This window comes from Aspergillus luchuensis, chromosome 5, assembly GCF_016861625.1.
Source record: "Aspergillus luchuensis IFO 4308 DNA, chromosome 5, nearly complete sequence".
In the NCBI taxonomy this organism is placed as follows: Eukaryota; Fungi; Ascomycota; class Eurotiomycetes; order Eurotiales; family Aspergillaceae; genus Aspergillus; species Aspergillus luchuensis.
The window spans coordinates 5,138,941-5,157,766 of record NC_054853.1 but is presented as its reverse complement, the minus strand read 5'-3'; the positions used below and the strand labels follow the sequence as shown (position 1 = coordinate 5,157,766).

The window sequence follows — 18,826 nt, the reverse complement described above, 5'->3', positions numbered from 1 at the left end:
TCTCGACGAGCGGTACCAACAGGGTTCAATCGGACGGGACTAGCGATGCTTATCGAAAGGGGAGTGGAAAATAGATAGATACACCGTAGAATCAAGCCAGAAAAGTCAAAATGGCCAGAGAAACGCCTCAGGGGTTATTTGCAGCTACTCCGCATTGCAATTTCCATGAACGATGATTGTGTCTGGTGTATGATTGATTGATTTCCTCTCCTGCCTAAACCAGAACGTGGATGCCTTCGATATCAGGCACTATGTATGATGCACCGTCACGTGCCATGGCGGGACTCACGCGTTTGCCGATGTTTTGATGCTCGACTCCCGACGACAGCCCATTTCAGCTCACCAGTCGACCTTCAACTCTTATCGCCTTTCCACCACTATTCGATGTTCCCATCGTTGTCTCTCGCTATATTATAGACCGGGCTCCTGTGCCCTTCGATCATTTACGCCCCTTTCATAGTACTCAGTCAACCCGCAGTGCGATCGCTTTGTTTACGTCGCCATGGCCGCGGCAGGCGCGAGGGCGCAGAAGCCTGTAGGCTCTGCAGCGTGGATCTCAACCGAAAAGGAAAATTTTATGCAGCTGGTGGATCAGGAAATGGAGGAGATTGAATACCCAGTGCGCCATGAGATGGATTGGCTGAATGAACATATGGCCGAGGTTTTCTCCAACAACCAATCGTGGGTCGCGCCAGTCTACAGGCTTGACGCATAGTTGCTGACGTTTACTGTTGTATAGCAATTTCGCAGATGTCTTCAAAACCCCGGGAAAGCTACGAGGTAAAACGCCTCGTACAGTGCGGAAGCGGGATGCGAACGAATCTCGAGTGGTGCGTTATATACCAGCTACTTTCTGCGCACCTGAAATCTGCTAACGTACTGCCCCCAGCCCTTGAGCGAGATCTTCTCATCCGCAAACAACAACAGCAAGACGGAGAATAAATTCAGTGTTAGCCCGGCTGTTCAGCGCTCACCAACCAAGCCCGTCACTGCGGCTGCAGGCCCAGCTACTGCGACGGAAGCCAAGAAGACCACGGAGAACACATCACAACCAGAGTACCCAGATCTGACCCAGAACCTCAACTCCTTCCCGCAATACAACACGGACTCGGGCTACCATGGCATGCCGGAAGACGAGAGGGACGAAGAAGAGGAAGAAGACGATGTGGTCCTCACACAAGTGCAGCCCGAGTCGCAGTCCTCTACTCAGCCCATGGATCAAGAGCCTATTGCTGCCGAAGAGCAACTCCACCAACCGCATGAAGAACGCCGTACTACAGGGGCGTCTTTCCACTCCGCTCGCGAGGATGTGCACCAGCGCGAAGAAACAGTTGAGCCTGAGGTAACTGAATCATCGCCTAAGCGGAATGTTAGCACAAGTCCTCAGAAGCAAAAGTCACCGACGAAGGATACAGAGGATGTTGATGAGGCGCCACGGCAACCTGAGGAGGAACCTGAAGATAAGATTATGTCAGACGTGGACTCAGAACAAGAGCCGGCGTCGGAGTCGGCGCGTAAGGGCATCGTTGAGCTGGAACCTGAACATGCGCCGGAACCAGAGGCAAAACCAAGCGCTCAGGCCCATCAAGAACCCGAACCTGAAGAAGAGCCCGAAGCCACGCCCAGACGCGAATCCCCGCCCACGGAGAAAGCCGCACCAAAGCCAGTATCTAGTCCGCTTAAGGATACGAAGTCGAGCCCGCCAACAAATGCAACTTCGCAACCTCGAGAACATCACCAGGACGACCAAGATGACGCAAATGACGACATGGCCCTCGATAGTCTCGATGAAATCGGCTCACCTTCGGAAGGATCTCCAGTACGCCCGCCGATTCGCAAAAGCAGTCTCACTTTTGCATCACTCCCAGCTCGCGAACCGCTGACGAAGAAGAGCCTGGGAGGCTCGAGAATTTCCCGCACGAGCCATCTCGACCTTAACAAGCTTAGTAGCGCCGGGGGTTATCTGGGCAGACAGACCGGTGGGCATCGGACGACCCAGCATGTTGCGGAGGACAGCAATATCCATGACGACAGGATGGATATCGATGACAAGAAAGATGCCACAGAGGAAAATAGAGATGCCGAGACTAGAGCCAGCAAGCTTCACAACAAGTCATCGACTCAACTCCTACACGAGAAAATCAGCATGCTCGGCAAGCTTCAGCCTTCTCGACCTACCAAGTCCATTCCTTCTGTCCCTGGCTTGTCGACTGCGCAGGTGACATACCCTGAACTTCCCACTGCCAAATCCGAAGCCAAGCAGGAGCCATCCGGCCCGAAGCCTCGCGAGACCCCGGCCCCTGACTCTGCCGCTGATGACGACTGGATCAAGCCACTGAATTCGCCCTACCGGCCAGATGTACGTGCCAGCCAGAAAGCTGGTAGCTTGGGCAAACATTCCGTTGCTCGGATAGCCCGAGGTGGTGAGGAAGACCGTCCTTCCGTTGATAGGGATCGAGATGTCCATCCCACGGAGGAGCCGAGAACTAGCTCTAAGCACGCCTCAGATGCAGCTCGCGGAAAGTCGTCAACACCGTCCTACTCATCACCACAGCGACCTGCCCATCAGAAGAGTGCGTCTGCAAATCTTGATAACCAGATGTCCACAACCCCGGTTGGCTCACCGGCCGAGCGCTACGATGGTCCGATAAGTGCATCCAAATCGCGGCTTCAGTCTATCGTGCAATCCGCCAAGGGCCTTTTCATGAATACTGGGGGTGTTACAGCTGCCGCCAGAGTCGAATCTGCTTCTCCGGACCAACCGAGATTGAGACATACAGGACGATTGGACACAGATCGTAATAGGGAAAGCCAGCGGCCGCAGTCGACACAGCCTCCGAGCCCTCCACGCCAAGAAGGCCGCCGGACGCGCAGCTCCACTGAAAGAGAGGAGAAGCGCAGACAGAAGGAGCTTGAAGACCGCCAGAAGGAAGAGGAGCAGGCGGAGAGAGCCCGGCAACTGGAGAAACAGAGAACCATGAAACTCAAGGCGCCACAGGAGAAGCCGACCGCTGACCCTGAAGCTCGCGCGCCAACCACCGAGTCAGCTACCGTGTTGCCGACGCAAAAGACATCGCACCTACAGAAACCATCCAAGGAACCAGAGCCTAGCATCGAAGCCGGACCCAAACTTGTCGCACCAAGTTCCGTCTCACAGCAGCAATCATCAAAGCAAAATGAACGTCGCCCTCTCAAGCCGGCTCGCGAGGTCCAGAAACCGAAGCCTCAGCCCGTGTCAATTCGCGTCGGCAGCGCACTCTCCCGGCAAATGCCGCTAGCGTCGCAAGTCTCTTCCAACACTCGAGAGTCTAGCGTCCCTGCACCAACTCCAGCCTCGGCTTCCAAACCGTCGACTCTGAAGAAGAAGGCTAGCAATACCTCATTACACACAGCCTCTTCTAACAGCAGTTTCAGGAGCTCTATATCCAGTCAGTCGCAGAGAAAAGCCCAACTTGCAAGTGAGAGGAAGAGAGAGCAAGAGGAGCGCGAAGCAAGACGCCGGGAGGAGCAGAGACGCGAATTGGAGCGGAAGCGTGCCGCTCAGCAGCAAGAAGAAGCTCGTCGTCAGGAGATGCGCAGTCGAGCGGAGGCTGAGCGCCGGGAGCGTCTTGCTGCCGAGGATCCAAAGAAGGCCGCCCACATGCAAGCCATTGAAAAACGCCGTTTGGAGAATCAGCGCAGACTAGAGCGCCAGGGAAGCCAGCAGCCCGAGGCAAGCCAACGCAGCGAGCTTGGTGCAGCTAGACCAGCCTCACGACTGGGCTCGATTCAGCCGTTCAATCGGTCAATTAACCAGCCCCAACCCAACCCCGCTAAACCGCCCAAGAGAGGGCTTGATGACGAAGCCAACCACCGACCGACAGCACCGAAGTCTGCTACCATGCAGCCGTCGGGCGAGACCAAACGTAGGAGGACAGAGGATGAGCAAAGCCGCATGTCCTCTATGCGTCCGGCGATGGCTCCGCCGATCCGTCAATCGAACATTCGTAAGGTGAGTACTACGCGAGTTTTGAAAAAGTCTTTGAGCAGCGCTGACCGTGTAACGAGGAACCGACACAGCCGTCCATTTTTGGTCATACACAGCCTTCTGTTGCACATCAATCCGGCTCCTCAATCTTCAAGACGGGTCAGGCCCAGCGACCCGGGCATCCACTGGATATGGCCAAATACGCCAGTGGCAAGATCCCCTTTGCGGAACCCCCCAGCGTGCAGCCGGCTGCACACCGAACTCCTGCCGCCGCTAGTGCGTCTCAAAAGGCACCGGTCAAGGAGTCACCGAAGTATCCGAATGGTGAGAACATCAACCTTCCCGAGATTGCGACCGACAGTGAGGACGAGGACTCGGATGCGGAGATGCTTCCCGTGCCCAAGTGGGCCCAGCCCAAGGAACTGGAATCACTCCTGCGCCAGCAGGAAGGCATGGAGGTGGATTCTATTTTCGGCCCTATTGCTCCCTTCTCCCTGGAGGAGACATTCAAGTCGGACAAGAAGATCAAGAAGTTCCGTGAGCGTACGAGTAGCGCGAACTGGTCTGGCGCCGATGGGCTGACACAGGACGAAATCCGACGTGACCTTGCTGAGCGGCAGCGTCTGCGCCTCAACGGTGGTTGGTCCTTTAATGGATAAAGGGTGTTTTCATAATGTTTTCGGGTTAGGTGTTTGTCTATACTTTCATTGGGGGTTGGCCTACATGACTCATTTGGGATGCTTTCATGTTATTGAGGACGTTTCTTGCAGGACAAATTTCTGGGTGGGTGGCATAACAGGACCGGCGTTGAGCAGATTGCGTGTTTAATTACCTTCTAGCTATACTACCAGACACCACTTAATGCATGTATGCATTCCTTATTTCTTGATACTTCACTTTCATGTTTCTTCTTCCTCCCTTTTCCAAAGTACGTTCTTTTACGTCTGCGACCGGAAGATGCGGGCGATGGTTCAGGAACCGCAGTGGCTAAAAGGCCCGACAAGCGTCTTGTCTGTCCTCCCCAGACTTCGAAAAAAAGGCTCGAGTTCCAAGGTCGTATCACCCGGTGACGACACGACCATCGCCTTCCAGTTTCAGGGAGGGATCACCATCCCAGCGGCGAATCCTCGTCCACGACCGCTGCAGGTCAGATAAGCTCCTGTTCCTCGATACTCGCCGGCCGCTCAGAAGGCGCGGCATCCTCGAATGCAACCCGACGACGGGTTTGCGGTTCTAGATCCAGGAATGTGGTACATAAGAAAGCGAGGTAGATGTGGGAAGGAAGAACTGGGATGTAGCAGCTTCTCAATGCTGCATGAGCTGATCTAGTGGTCACCAAATGGGTAGCTGAGAGGGTACTGGGATACACCGATGACTGACTCCTACTACTCATTGCTAATAGTTGGTATGTATATCTCAGGCCTTGAGAAAGAGGGGTAGCTGCAGGATCAAAATTGCCTTTCCTCTGTACTCGCTTACTGTGCAGTTGTATGCATTTGTTTCTGCTTGAAAGTCACAGCCTTGTCGGAGGGATTTGTATGGCCCTTGCGGTTAATGACAAATAGGAGAAATACTTGTTCATCGTGCGTTTGTTGGCATGCAGTTATTGCTTTTTCTTTCCTTTGGGGGCGGTGGGGAAAGGGAAGGGATTCTGACTGGGACATTACTTCTTACCACAGATTATAAGCATGCCATGCGAGTTACTATCCCTGTTCAGCTTGTGTAGAGAAGATCAGAAGCCAGTTGGAAGTACGAGTACAAAGTCGGCACATGAATAAGTTAGCAGTGACGATGGATTGGGAAGGCGCCACGGGACCCGCCCGGAAGTACTGCAGTCAGTCCCGCTCGGGGAAGGAGCGATAAACTAATGGACTACGGGGTACTACTGCATGCTCTAGTATACCTTCTCAGTTTCTACTGTCTCTCTCATCTTCTTCCATCCAACTCCTTCCCTCTGTGCTCCCAGCCTGAGCCTGAGCCTATTTCTTTTTGTCTTCTGACTACTACCCATCTCAAGAGGATCCGCTACGTTCTCACAGCCTAAACATACCCTCGCAGCCAATCACTGTCCTTCATGGTCACCCAAAGGCTAAACATCACGTTTCACAAACACATGCGATGACTCCCCTCTTCGCCCCCCAAACAAGCCTAGAACATACCCTGTTCCTCCAATTTCTAATTCTGGGGAGGTCAGAAAGGCTAATTTGGCACGTGTGGCAGCCTGAGTAATTTCCCATTGTCTTGAATTGAGTTTTTCCTCTGCCTTTCTCAGACCAGCCCCCCTGTCGCGGTCTACCCATCCACTAACCACCAGAGAACCTGTCGTACTTCCTGAGTCGTCAACTCTAGCTGAAATTTAGTACCGCTCGGTCGGAATCCTTCACTATTATCTGCTAATGCCGATTCCAAGCCGCTGCGCTTCTCCCCGCTGGGGCTCGGCTGCGCCTCTGAGGGACTGATTGGACCCGTTGGACACAACAGGGTTATTTGAAAGCACAGATGAGTAGTAGAAGGAACCAGAGAGCTGGCACGCCACAGAATCGTGGGGTCCCGGCACAGAATCCCGCGTGGAAGCTCAGCATTACTGGGACCAGCGGGATGGTCTGCTTTATCGGGGCTGACATCTCTCTCTACCTTTTCTAATGGACGTAAAAGGCAGATCTGGCCCGGGGAGTGATCTACAGACTGAGCTTAGGTGACTCTACTGTCATTGAGTACTGCTTCCATGCAGTAAGGCCTGAGTTGAAGCTGTGCTAGTGAGGTTCCCTATACCAGAGGTGTCGTCTGATAAAATGATATATAGTGTGACCATGGGTTTTCATCCTTCGGCTTGGATGAGCTCGTGAAAAAAACGGGGCCATACTGTCGACAGTAGTACCTAGTACATGCCCGTCGGCATTCATCGGCTGGAGCGGATGTGAGACAATCGATGCCAGTTCCTTTCCCATTCCAAAAGTGAGATTCCTAGCTTGGCCTCCTCAGCCCGTCAGCCACAAAGTCACCACAATACAAAACCATCGTCTTGAAAAGGCTTTCAGCACCCCTGAGATCCGATGGAAATTATTAGCTGGCGGAAAAGCAGCTTCTGGTGATACAAGAGCGAGCTGCGGCTTCCCGTTGGTCTGAGACCTCTCAAATATCCGCCTCGCCGAGCCAGTCTCATCTAGCCCTGCTCGTTCGTTATTGGTCATACGAGTAAAATGCCTAGTCCCCCGGTTGCTCGAGCAGCTCGTCATATGTACTTCAGATCGGTTGCTAGATGCTCATGGACGGCATGAGTTCGCCGTCTGGCGACCGGCCTGCAGAGCCAAGATGTCATCATCAGCAGGCTCCAGGCGATACAGTACGAGAACGTCATGTAGATCCCCATTTTAAGGTTTGTGGATTTTGGCCCCCCTTTTAGCCTTGTTACTGGGGTTATCGTGCCATCTCTTTGCAAATAAGGGCTATCAAGGCCTGAAAGGTCTACGACATTGGCACCAACATTGGTCAATTGCACAGGACATCCACATGGCCATATGAGTCCCTAAAACCTAATACACCGTCTGATCTGGTGGTATTGCATCGCGACCCTGGTCGTGGGTAACTCCAGATGGGCGGTGGAACGAAGGTGGCCTCGATGAGCTACAGACCTACGTGAGCTCCGGTCATACCAGGATAGTCAATGTCAATGATGACAATGAGATCCCCAGAGCCTGCAATACCCCAGGGGGGTGCAAGTAATCTACAGGGACAGTTGGAGCATTGATTCTCTCAGCCGACATCATAAAGCCTAGGTCTGGTCTCAGAACAGTGGCTGATACCGTCTCGTGATGCTTTGTCAACTATCTGTGAGGTTGTCTCATGAGGGAAACCTCCATCCAAGACATTCCTTCAAGCCAACCGTCTATTCGAGAATCTATTTGGGGACTTGGTTCACCGCTGTCCTGAAGCCTCGAGGGCCGGCCAATGGTTTGTTCCATGCAAACAGAACAAGCCTATTTTCCACGGACTCAGCCATTGAGCTCATTCTCCGAAAACCATCAGGGGACGCATGCATTGGCGCTGGTGTAAAAGGAAGACCCTGTAATTTTTCCCGCTCTTCCTTTCTTTTCTTTTTCTATTCCCCTGTGTGTTGTTTTTCCTGGCATGCCATTTCTCTTAGGTAGCCTTATGATGGGCGCAGAAAGATCTCCCGAACTTCGGGCTTGAACAACTTCTGTGCTCTGAGTTGCCCCGTTACGGTTTGGTAACCTTCATCGAAACTTCCGCAGACCTTCTAGACTTTGCTAAATGAGCATAGCGAATGGTAAGTCTCAGCCCAAGAGAAGCAGAGAGATCGGTGAGGATGTGCAGTTGCATATCTGACTTTTCTCATCGTTATTTAAGATTTCGATGCCCACCCCTCTCACTTCTACCGAGCCACACATTCTATCTGTCTAATCGTTTGCCTAACTCGGCTCATCGCACTCATGACCTCTATAAATTCTCTTCTGAACCCCGATACCTCGTGCCCCAGTCTTAACCGGGGGAGCATACAGCGTGGAGTGTCTTTACAGACACCCCGCTCAGAAAGGACGAAGGTCCCCAAAGATCAGCCTTCATTTAGGAGGGGCAAGATCCAGGGCGAAGTTCGCTATCGCGTTCACGATGAGCGCGATGAAGAGCTCAAGAAGATCCACTTGAAGCACAAGCTATACCCCATGGGCAACATAGCAGACTTTCCGGACCGCATTCCCTACACTAGCACAAAAAGGTCATTCAAGGAGCGGACAGGGCGAGAACGATTTGAAGGTGATTGCCCATTATCCTAATTCAAGCCATACGTTGACCGGAAGAGTTTCCCATAGTTTTCCACTACACGTTCGAACTGCCCGACAGCCCCAAAAAGTGGGTGATAACGTGGGATTATAATGTCGGGCTTGTTCTCACAACAGCTCTTTTCAAGTGCAATGGCCATCCAAAGGTGTGTTGCCTACTCTGTGCGTAAGAAAGCACATCTGATGGTTTCAGACCGCTCCCGCGAAGGTGTTGAAAATGAACCCGGGCCTCAGCGAGATCACTTACAGCATCACGGGTGGCGCACTCGTCGGACAAGGTAAGTTTGAGTTTCCATCCAGACACCTCCACTAACTAAAATGAAGGATACTGGATGCCATTTAGGGCTGCCAAAGCGCTAGCAGCCACATTCTGCTGGAATATTCGTTTCCTCCTAACGCCCATGTTCGGCCTCGACTTTCCCGCGCAGTGTATACCCCCAAACGACGCCCGCTTTAACAATATGATCATCGATCCGGAGATAGTTCGTCAAGCCACGGAGGATGTGGCGTACTATCGCAGCCTGGAGCCGCTGGTCCCCAGACGTGGAGGTCATCAAAACGCCCAAGAACTCGACCGAGACCAACAGTGCAAGACCCGAGACGCGTCGCCTTGCCAGCAGACATGTCCGAACGTCCCTCTGCACGATACATATTGCGTTTCGCCAACCAGCAGCTCTCAGAATACGTATATGCTGGCAAATACCCCCTACATTACCGACGAAAGTATCTCACCACACGCAGTTTTCGAGCGTGGGATGCGAGAAGATTTCCGGTCAGAGACAAGCTCGCAGCTTACCTTCTATGGTTCCAGCTTATCGAGCAACCACCTCTCCGATGACGACCACAAGAGAGACAGTCAAGTTGATCCGCAAGAGAGTTACTATAGCAGCGACTTATCCTCGGCTGATGTCATCTTGGCTGCTGAAATGGTTGATGCCTGCTTCTGGCAGCCAACGGATACTTGTGAGCCTGAGGCTCCCTTGGAGGGTTCCAGGACAGCCATTGCCGCACATGCACTAATGGATTTGCGCAATAGCGGGTTCAGATATAAAATGTTGTAAGTTGACAGGACATTCCATGCATTTGCTCAGTACCACTTCTTATTAAGGTGTGATCTGTGGTCTTTGTGGAAAGTTGTGCATAGGCTGTTGATTGGATGGATGAATGGCGTTGTGGTTGTTTTCAGTGTTTTCAGTGGATATGTAATGGCGTTGATTATGTATTGCAATTTGCTTAGAATAGACTTGGTATGATTGTTCATAGATTGATCTTTATGTATTGTCGCAGGTGCAAATAAACCAGAGGTATGGTTGTGGTTGTTGGAACTATGCCAAGGAGTATTGCTTGTTAGTTAAAAAATCACCAAGTAGAACGTTCTATATCCCCCATTATCACATACCTTACCTTCCCTCCTATATCATTACAGCTACCGCCAGGCTCCAAAAGGCTCCTAGAGTAGTACAAATAAAATCAATACCTACTGCAACTGTTATTCTTTCCTTCTTCCCTCCTTGCGAAACCAAGCTAAGCATGTACTCCATTCGAATGTCGAATGTAGAGTTATCGAAGTCGGAAACTAACGTCATCTACTGATCTATAGACGTTGGTTTTTGTTACATAGAAACCGGGAGGGGGGAGGGAAGGAGTGTGTGTATATGTATGCCATCATTGAATTAAAATTAGCTAATAATCTATCATCTATCTATCTATCCATCTATCCATCCTCCCCACCCATATATACATCTATATCTATACCCCCATCTACTACTCTTTTTTAAGCCCCGCCCACTATTCTCATCAGATTTAAACAGCATACCGACTCCACCCGCGGATGACCACACCATACCGATAAAACACATACGGGACGGGAGTCATCAACGCACTAATCGCCCCCAGGATCGTCAACGTCCAATGCACCCCCATATTACTATAAAACGGGATGCCCACGACCGTCATCCCGCCTGCGGCGCAGTAGCGCGACACTGTCATGAAGCCCAGCGCAGAGGCGGCGTAGATGTCGTATGCGTCGATGACGTACATGTATGAGGAGATGAAGACGCAGATGGTGCCGAAGCCGAAGACGGTGGAGGCGATGATGGGGGACCAGATTGAGATAGTGCTCTAATTTTTATTATGTTAGTATGGGGGTGAGGGGTATAGATATAAAAGGAGAAGAGGGGATAGGGGACGTACGTAGTCAGTCCATCCCATCCAGAATAAGCCGATGGGAATGGCGGGAGCGCCGAGCATGGCGAACCAGAGACGGTTCTCAGGACGAGCGACGTGTTTGTGCTGCTGTTGCTGGGTGGGCTTTTGAGTGTCATCGTCGTCGGTGGTAGTAGTAGGGTCGTCGAGGTTGGGTTTCTCATTGGTATCGGCGTTGGCGTTGGGATCGGCAGCGACTATTTCCGAACTGGCCGATCGGGGGGACGCCGCTGCAGATGCAGCAGCGGATGCAGCCGCGTCGGAGAATTCGCGCTTTGTCCAGACGTACACGACGGGGACGAAAAGGCCGGCCATCGAGATGCCGACGTACATGGCGACCCAGACGATGTTGGTTAGGCCCTGGGACAGGCCGTGCACGTCGGGGAAGATGTACGTGTATCCGTCGAAGAAGGTGAAGAGCACGATGTAGATGACGGTCATGTAGAGCGAGATCAGCAGGATGATGGGTTCGTGGATGGTCAGGGCGAATTGTCGCATGCAGGCGGTTCCGATGCGCGAGAACAGAGCTGTCTCCTGGAGATCCATCGAGGAGCGGTAGCGGTTGTCGCCTGTTTGGTGGCGGAGGTGGTGTGCCTTCCATTTCAGGAGTAGGGGGCCGTAGGTCTCGGGCTGCACCAGGAGGATCAGGGCCAGGATGAAACCTGCCAGGATGAGGATGATCCAGTTGGTCCAGCGCCAGGAGAGCGTGCCCTCGCCCATATAGGAAGCGATGACGGGGCCGAGGACGGGCCCGCCGAAGGAGAGGATAGCGTAGAGAGGGAAGAAGAGCGTTTTCTCCAGGGGGTTCCAGAGGTCGGCGATGGTACCGCCGGCGCAAGTCAGCGGCGGGCAGCCGAAGATGCCAGCCAGGAAGCGGAAAGCGAGCTGTGCGCCGATATTGGGGGCTAGTCCTGAAGCCATAACGAAGATCATGAAGAGCGTGAGGGAGCCGGTGTAAACGGCGTTGCGGCCTAGGATTTCGGACAGGGGCCCGGAGACGAGCGAGCCTGCTGCGAAGCCGAGCAGATACATACCCGTTGCGAGCGATGCGACGACGTCACTGACGTGAAAGGCTGCTGCGTTCTGGGGAAGCACGCCGGATTCGATAGATGAGGCCGCACCGACGGCGAAACCCAGGGCGGACACCATCAGGGTTGCGCCGATGCGGGTGGCGCGGCTGTAGTTGCGCGGATTGATGGGATCATGGTCACCGTCCCAGTCGACGAGAAAGACGGATGAGGAGGTGCCATCACTCTCAACTACGTCCTTCAGCTGCACACCTGGCAGCAACGGACTAGAACGGCGGCGTGGACCTGTGTTAGGAGCGTCTCCGGGGATCCCCTCCGGCAGGTCATCTTTGGCGACACCTCGTCGGGCAAACTCCGGGAAATCTTCGAGTTGTTTGCGCACGGCATGGCCAATGCGGCGGTACTGAAGATAGGCCTGCATGGAGGGGAGATGTCTGTCAGTGGGAGATGCACAGGAAGAGAAGAAGGAAAGAAAAAGAAACAGACGAGAGAACCACCTTGGAGACGAAGAATACTACGCAAATCCTGGAACTAAAGCATTGCTGAATAATGGCCAGGCCAGTCTCGGTCGATAATTAAGGTCCGGAAAGACGCAATCCCCTTCAACGGCGGGTCTTTCTTTCTCGAAAGGCAAAGGAAAAAGAGACTTCAAAGTCAAGCCTTGGATTTGGTGGATCCCCAAAGTGGAGCCTGAGTGGAGTCTGGGCCACACTTACCTCGGACTTCTCGCCGACTTCTCTTTTTTTCGTTCTACAAACAACCCCATCCTAGATAAGACTTCGGTGTTAACAAATGGAAATTCGACTGCATTATCATATCTGGTGAAACAGTAGCAAACGAATAGTAGTAGTAGGTACAAAACGACTCAATAAAAATTAGTTACGTCCAAGTGTATGTACTCTTCTCGCCACATCTTTCTTCTTCTACTCGCTGTCCTCTGCGAAATCATCCCCCGAATCTCCTCCGGCTCCAAAGTCATCACTGTCATCATCAATCACGTACGTCTTCTTCTTGGCCGTTGCCGTGCGCCGCGATGGCCGCGTAGTAGGCGCCGCGGGAGAATCCAAGATATCATTAGCCATTGCATCAATGTCGTCGTCCGACAAGTCATCCGCCAGCTGCTTCTTCTTGGTGGTCGTCTTGGCTTGCTTGGAAGCGTAAGCCTTGGCTGCTGGCGACAACGCCGTCTGCTTAGCAGATGCGGCTGTAGTGGTGGTGGCATCCTTCTTGGGTCGGCCTCGTGGCTTCGCGGCCGGTTTGGCTGCTGCCGCTGCCTTGCCTCGGGCCGCCGGCTTGGCCTTGGTAGCGGCCGGCTTCACTGGCTCCTCCTCCTCCTCTTCGTCACTGTCAACTAACGTCTTGGTCTCCTTGGACTTGACCTGCAGCGACCGGCGCGGAGTGCTCTGTGGCACTAGCTTGCTGTAGTCAGTCTCGTCGGCGTCAAAATCGGGAGACTGCTTTGAGGCCTTGGAGCTGCTGGCCAATCCCGAGGTGCTGCCGGCCCCAGAGCGCTCCGAGAACAGCTGACGGGAATCCGATGTCGATCCGCCGGTAGTACCGCCGATCCCCTTGACCATCTTGCTCACGTCGCCCAGGAGGTCGTCCCCGTTGTCGCTGTCCGAGTCATCCAAAGTGTACTTGGCCGGTTTGCGCGCTCGGCTGGGCGCTGGATCAGCCTTGGTAGTCTCGGCAGCTTGCGCTTTGGTGATTTCCATGAACTCATCGTCGTCCAGCTCGATCTCGTCCTCTGCTGGCTTGGCCTTGGCTTTGGCCGCCGGTCGGCCCCGTTTGGTTGGTGCCTTTTTCACCTCAGAGGTGTCGGTATCTTCAGCCTTGACTTTCGAGGCAGCCTTGGGTGCAGCCCGACTTTTCTTCGGCAGGACTTCTATATCGGAGTCGCCTGTCTCTTTCTCTTCTTCCTTCGCTGGCGCTGCCGGCTTGCTGGCCCCGCGGTTCTTCTTCGGCATTATCTCCATCTCAAAATCATCGTCGTCATCTTCATCATCCGCTGCAGGCTTGGGCTTCGGAGAAGTCTTGTTCAAGAAACTGTGGAGCGTGCCCTTAGGCTCCGCCTTCTTGGGACCGCGCTTGCTCTTCGGCGCGGCAAAGTCTTCATCATCCGAGTCATCATCCTTCGCAGCCTTACGCTTGCGAGCACCGCCACGGCCCACAGCTGTCATCAGCTTGGAGGAGGTACGACGGCCCATGTTTGCCACCTTACGCATGCGACGAGCCTCATCGTCGAGCTGGAAGCGCCATTCGTTGATGAATTCTTCCAGATCCCGCTTCCAGATATCTTCCTTGGAAAGCTTGATCAAGGTATCGATTTCCATCTCCTTATCACCAATCTGGCGACGCAGGCGCTCCACACGCTCCTGGGTCAACGACCAAATCGCCATACCCAGCAGGTAGTCATACGCGTTGGAGAGGTTGTTGGTATCATCGATGTCTTCGGAGTCTTCCTCATCTTCAGCAGCTGGCTCAGCTTCCCCTGCCTTGGCAGCATCCGCCACCTTGGGGAATGGCTTGAAGCCCTTTTCCTTCAGCTCCACGACGAGCACGCTCTTCTTCTTCTTCGAAACGACCAGCTCGCCGTCGATGATCATCTGCACAAAGCGAGCCTGGTTGCTGAGCTTCTCCAGCTCCTTTTGCATTTCGTTGAGTTGATATTGCTAAACTTCGGTGTTAGTAGACTTTACCGTAGCATCGAGAGTAGTATGGGAATGCCTACCTTGCGGCGCTCGTAGAACTTCAGACGGACTGCGAAGAACTCCTTCAGGATGTCGTCCACGGTCGCATACTTGGTGATCCGACCCTCGGGGTCAAACGCGACCAAGTTCGTGGTGGCGATGGTCTTGGTCAGCTTGAACTTGTCTTCCAAGCCTTCTTCGACGGCAGACTTCAGATGCTTCTCGTCCATCTGGATCACAAAGTGAACCTTGGTGTGCGTGTTATAATCCTTGTAGTCCTTGATGAACGACGGTGTCTTTTCCGCCTTGATGATATCTTCAAGCTTATCCTTGAAATCCTGAGTCCAAGTTCGGATGGGCAATTCGGTGATCTCCACTTCCTTCTCTCCAGTCTCCTTGATGATACCGCTGAACTTGAAGCGATCGCCGCCAATAGCAGTGACTTCACCGGTGAACCCACGGAACCAGGGTTGCATAGGCTTGATCTCCTCGCCATCCATCAGCCGCTTCAAGTTGTCCACGACGTCCTCCGGGTTGTAGTTGGGAATAGAGGAACTCCAACCGGTACCAATACCGTCCGCACCGTTGATCAAAATCATGGGAACCACCGGCATGTAAATCTCAGGCTCGATAGTCTTGCCATCGTCGACGTTATAGGTCAGCAGAGGCTCATCCGACGCATGGAAGACGCGGCGCGCGAAGGGGGACAGCCGCGTGTAAATATAACGCGCACTAGCGCAGTCGGAACCACCCTGAAGACGACTACCAAAGTTACCGCTAGGTTCCAGGCAGTTGATGTTGTTAGATCCAACAAAGGTCTGCGCCAGGCCAACAATGGTTTGCTGCAACGAAACATCACCGTGCTGGTACGCGGTCATACCCGAGACGTGACCAGCCAACTCGACGACCTTCATGTCCTTCTTCAGATTGCGACGGAAACAGGTGTACAGAACCTTACGCTGACCAGGCTTCAGACCGTCAACAACAGAGGGAATCGAACGAACATTGTCTGCCATACTGAACAGGATGAGCTCTTTGTTAATGAAGTCGGTATAAGAAATCTTCTCAACGGAATGATCCAGGAAAGTTCCGGGCTTGAACTGCCGCAGCCACTCCTTACGCTCATCAGCCTTCTTCTTGGAGAAAGCCAGCTCGATCAACTCCGCCTCGTTATCCTGCATGGTGTGGAACTCCTTCAGGTGACGGTCCAAGTCGCGGAAGTAGACCTGGGCATCTTCAGTAGTACTGGTACCCAAACCCTTGTAGTACTTGTGATCCCAGCCACGCTCATGTTTGTGCTCCTCCGCCCATGCCTCGTACTCGGGCATAGTGAAGAAAGAACGCTGCTTGGTAGGATTCTTAGGGTCACCCTTCCACACCTTCACAATGGGAGTGATGAATTCAATCAAAAACTCGGGAATCTTCAGCAAACTAGGAAACTGGGCTTGTAGGAAGTTGATTAGCAGGCCCTTGATGTGACTACCGTCGTGATCCTGATCAGTCATGATCATCAAGTGGCCGTACCGAAGGCCGCGGGTGTCAGTATACTCCTTCTTGTGCTGCAGACCCAAGAAGTTCTTGATATTTTGAATTTCCTGGTTCTTCGAGATCTGGTCGAAAGAAGCATCACGGACGTTGAGCAATTTTCCTCGAAGCGGGAACACACCGAAAAGATCCGGACCAACAACCGCTCGACCAGCCATGGCCAGACCCTTGGCCGAGTCACCTTCTGTCAGGATCAGGGTGCAGTGATGGCCGTCCTTGGTGCCGGCCTTGTTGGCATCCGTCAACTTGGGGTTGTTCATGCGGGAGCGCCGGCCACCGTCCGTCTTCTTGAGCATCTGATCGGCCTTCTGCTGGGCGAAATGCAAGATGTTCTCCATGACCGCTGTCTTGAGAATCTTCTTGTAGAAGTCTTCATCAAGCACACATTTACTACCAAATTGAGAAGCCTTGGTCGTCAATTGTTCCTTGGTCTGGGAGGTGAATGCCGGGTTAACAATCAGGGCATTGACGAAGATGAAGATGTGGTTTCGGATCTGGGCTGTTTTCAAAGTGGCTCCGTTTTTGTTCTTCTTTTTCACTTGCTCGGCCAATCTGTTACAGATCTGGTCGGCAATATAGTTGACGTGGGTACCTCCAGAGGTAGTTGCAATGGAGTTCACGAAGGATACCTGCTGGAAAGCGCCATCGGAAACGGCGAAACCGACCTCCCAACGAGGATCTGGGCTGCAGGTGATGATCTCGTCCTTCGGGGCGGGGCCAGTATCTCCACGTTCCTTACGAATAGCCTTGGTGTACATCTCCATGTACTTCTTGAAGCCACGGATGGGGATGCGAGTGCCGTTCAACTTGACATTCACCTTTGCGGTTCCTGCCAAGTCATACACACGACGCTTGACGAGAGCCTCGAAATCGTCATCCATGCCGTCCATGCTAAATTTGGCGTAGTCCGGCTTGAACGTGACCTTGGTGTAGTCTTCTCCCTTGGCCTCGGTGATCTTTGCCTTGCCAATCTTGGTCATGTTGTCCGTCCATGTCTGCTTGTACTTCTTCTTCTGAGACGAGTCCTGAGTTTCGATGGAGAACTCCGTGGAGAAAACGTTACAGAGCTTGGCACCGAAACCGTTACGACCACCGGTGACCTTCTGCTGCGTGTCGTCGTAGTTGGAGGAGGTGAGGAGATGACCAAAGATCAGTTCGGGGACATAGATCTTTTCCTTGGCATGCATTTCGATGGGAATACCGCGGCCATTGTTCCAGACACTGATCACGCCCGACTCACGGTCGACCGTCACGCGAATCTCGCTCATATTCTCGTCATTCTGCTTATTATCGGCTGCATTGACGACGATCTCATCGAAGATCTTGTAGAGACCGGGCACATAGGAGACCTCGCGGTACTCCATTCCCTCCGACTCCGAACTGTATACCCACATTTGCTGTGTCGTGCGTTCGACGGAACCAATATATGTATCCGGACGTTTAATGATATGTTCGAGTTGTGTAAGCTATAAACTCCATTGTTAGCCCGAGTTTTTTGGTCCAGCGACGCCGGAATTACTTGCCTTCTGGTACTTCTCTGATGCATTGGTGGACTTTCCGGGCTCTACGGAATCATCTTTTCCAAATGATTCATTTTCGACATCGGCGAGAGGCTTAGCGCCACCCTTCTTGGAGGGGCCAGCCGTCTTCTTCGCCTTCTTGGGAGGGGTGTGCGACAGAACAGAGTCGTCGGACATGTGGTCGTCATCGTCGTCCATGTTGTCGTCGTCATCGCTATCCGGCTTGGCACGTTTTTTCGAAGCCGCCTTGGATGTGGTCTTCGTAGTGAGAGTGGTCTGGGTGAGCTTCTTAGGCGCAGCCTTAGAAGCTGCCTTCTTGGGGGCTGCCTTGGCCTTGGGCTTCTGTAGTTTTTATGAGTTCGCTGCGTTCAAACGAGGAGGCTGAAAGGAGAAGTGATACGTACCGGAGCGGGCTCGGGAACGAAGTCGGAGCTTCCTTCGTCGTCGAAGACGGAGTCGTCCATGATCGAATCGTTCATTATGAGGGAATAACGCTTCGCACGCGCAGGTCAAGGGAGGCGAACAAGAAAAGGAGGCTAAGGAGTGACGGGAAGGGCGAAAATTTCAGCGAGAGAAAGATATATGAAAGAACAACCTGCAACCAGCGAGGCCGTAGAAGAAATAGGGGACAAGTAAGTTACGAGAGCAGCCAATTCCCCAGATAGGCTACTTTTTGTCGACCGTGTGTTGTTTGTTGTCGAAGTCTTTGTTGACGCGCTCAATGCGACGCTGCGCTGCGGCAGAGAAACAGTTCTGGCCGCTGACCGCCCTCGGATCAACCTCGGACCGCTGCTGAAGTGGCGCCGAAGTGGCTCAAAGAGGAAATCTCCAAACACTCCAACCCAAAGCGGAAGGCACGACCAAAACATGCAAGGCCGGCGCGGGGGAGGGGGATTCATCAACCACATAAAGAAGTCACTAACACCGGGCAAGGTTATTCTTAGCACAAAGACCTACATAATATGCAGTGAACAAGGGATGCCATGCGATTGCTGTTCAGCCCCTTCCTATGGTGAAGAAAATATATTCACTCACTCTGACAGCTGCCACCCATGTTGTGGCGGTCGCCTCG

The 18,826-nt window shown here is 53.0% G+C and overlaps 4 protein-coding genes across 4 annotated transcripts; 2 read left to right on the top strand and 2 right to left on the bottom strand.

Moving 5' to 3' along the window:
* Window positions 1-502: 502 nt before the first annotated feature.
* On the top strand, window positions 503-4,626 carry AKAW2_51688A (uncharacterized protein; the record flags this gene model as incomplete). The annotated part of the gene is made up of 4 exons (XM_041691644.1): window positions 503-681; window positions 740-830; window positions 890-3,991; window positions 4,060-4,626. 4 exons carry the CDS (start codon window positions 503-505, stop codon window positions 4,624-4,626), a joined length of 3,939 nt encoding a protein of 1,312 aa, XP_041545109.1.
* Window positions 4,627-8,239: 3,613 nt separating this feature from the next.
* On the top strand, window positions 8,240-9,827 carry AKAW2_51687A (putative APSES transcription factor Xbp1; the record flags this gene model as incomplete). Its single annotated transcript, XM_041691643.1, has 5 exons — window positions 8,240-8,255; window positions 8,336-8,740; window positions 8,797-8,912; window positions 8,960-9,044; window positions 9,091-9,827. The coding sequence occupies 5 exons, from the start codon at window positions 8,240-8,242 to the stop codon at window positions 9,825-9,827; spliced, it is 1,359 nt and encodes a 452-aa protein (XP_041545108.1).
* Window positions 9,828-10,569: 742 nt separating this feature from the next.
* Window positions 10,570-12,420, bottom strand: AKAW2_51686S (MFS transporter; the record flags this gene model as incomplete). The annotated part of the gene is made up of 2 exons (XM_041691642.1): window positions 10,570-10,887; window positions 10,960-12,420. The coding sequence occupies 2 exons, from the start codon at window positions 12,418-12,420 to the stop codon at window positions 10,570-10,572; spliced, it is 1,779 nt and encodes a 592-aa protein (XP_041545107.1).
* Window positions 12,421-12,922: 502 nt separating this feature from the next.
* Window positions 12,923-18,233, bottom strand: TOP2 (DNA topoisomerase 2; the record flags this gene model as incomplete). The annotated part of the gene is made up of 4 exons (XM_041691641.1): window positions 12,923-14,671; window positions 14,731-17,700; window positions 17,758-18,096; window positions 18,159-18,233. The coding sequence occupies 4 exons, from the start codon at window positions 18,231-18,233 to the stop codon at window positions 12,923-12,925; spliced, it is 5,133 nt and encodes a 1,710-aa protein (XP_041545106.1).
* Between the last annotated feature and the right edge of the window lie 593 nt (window positions 18,234-18,826).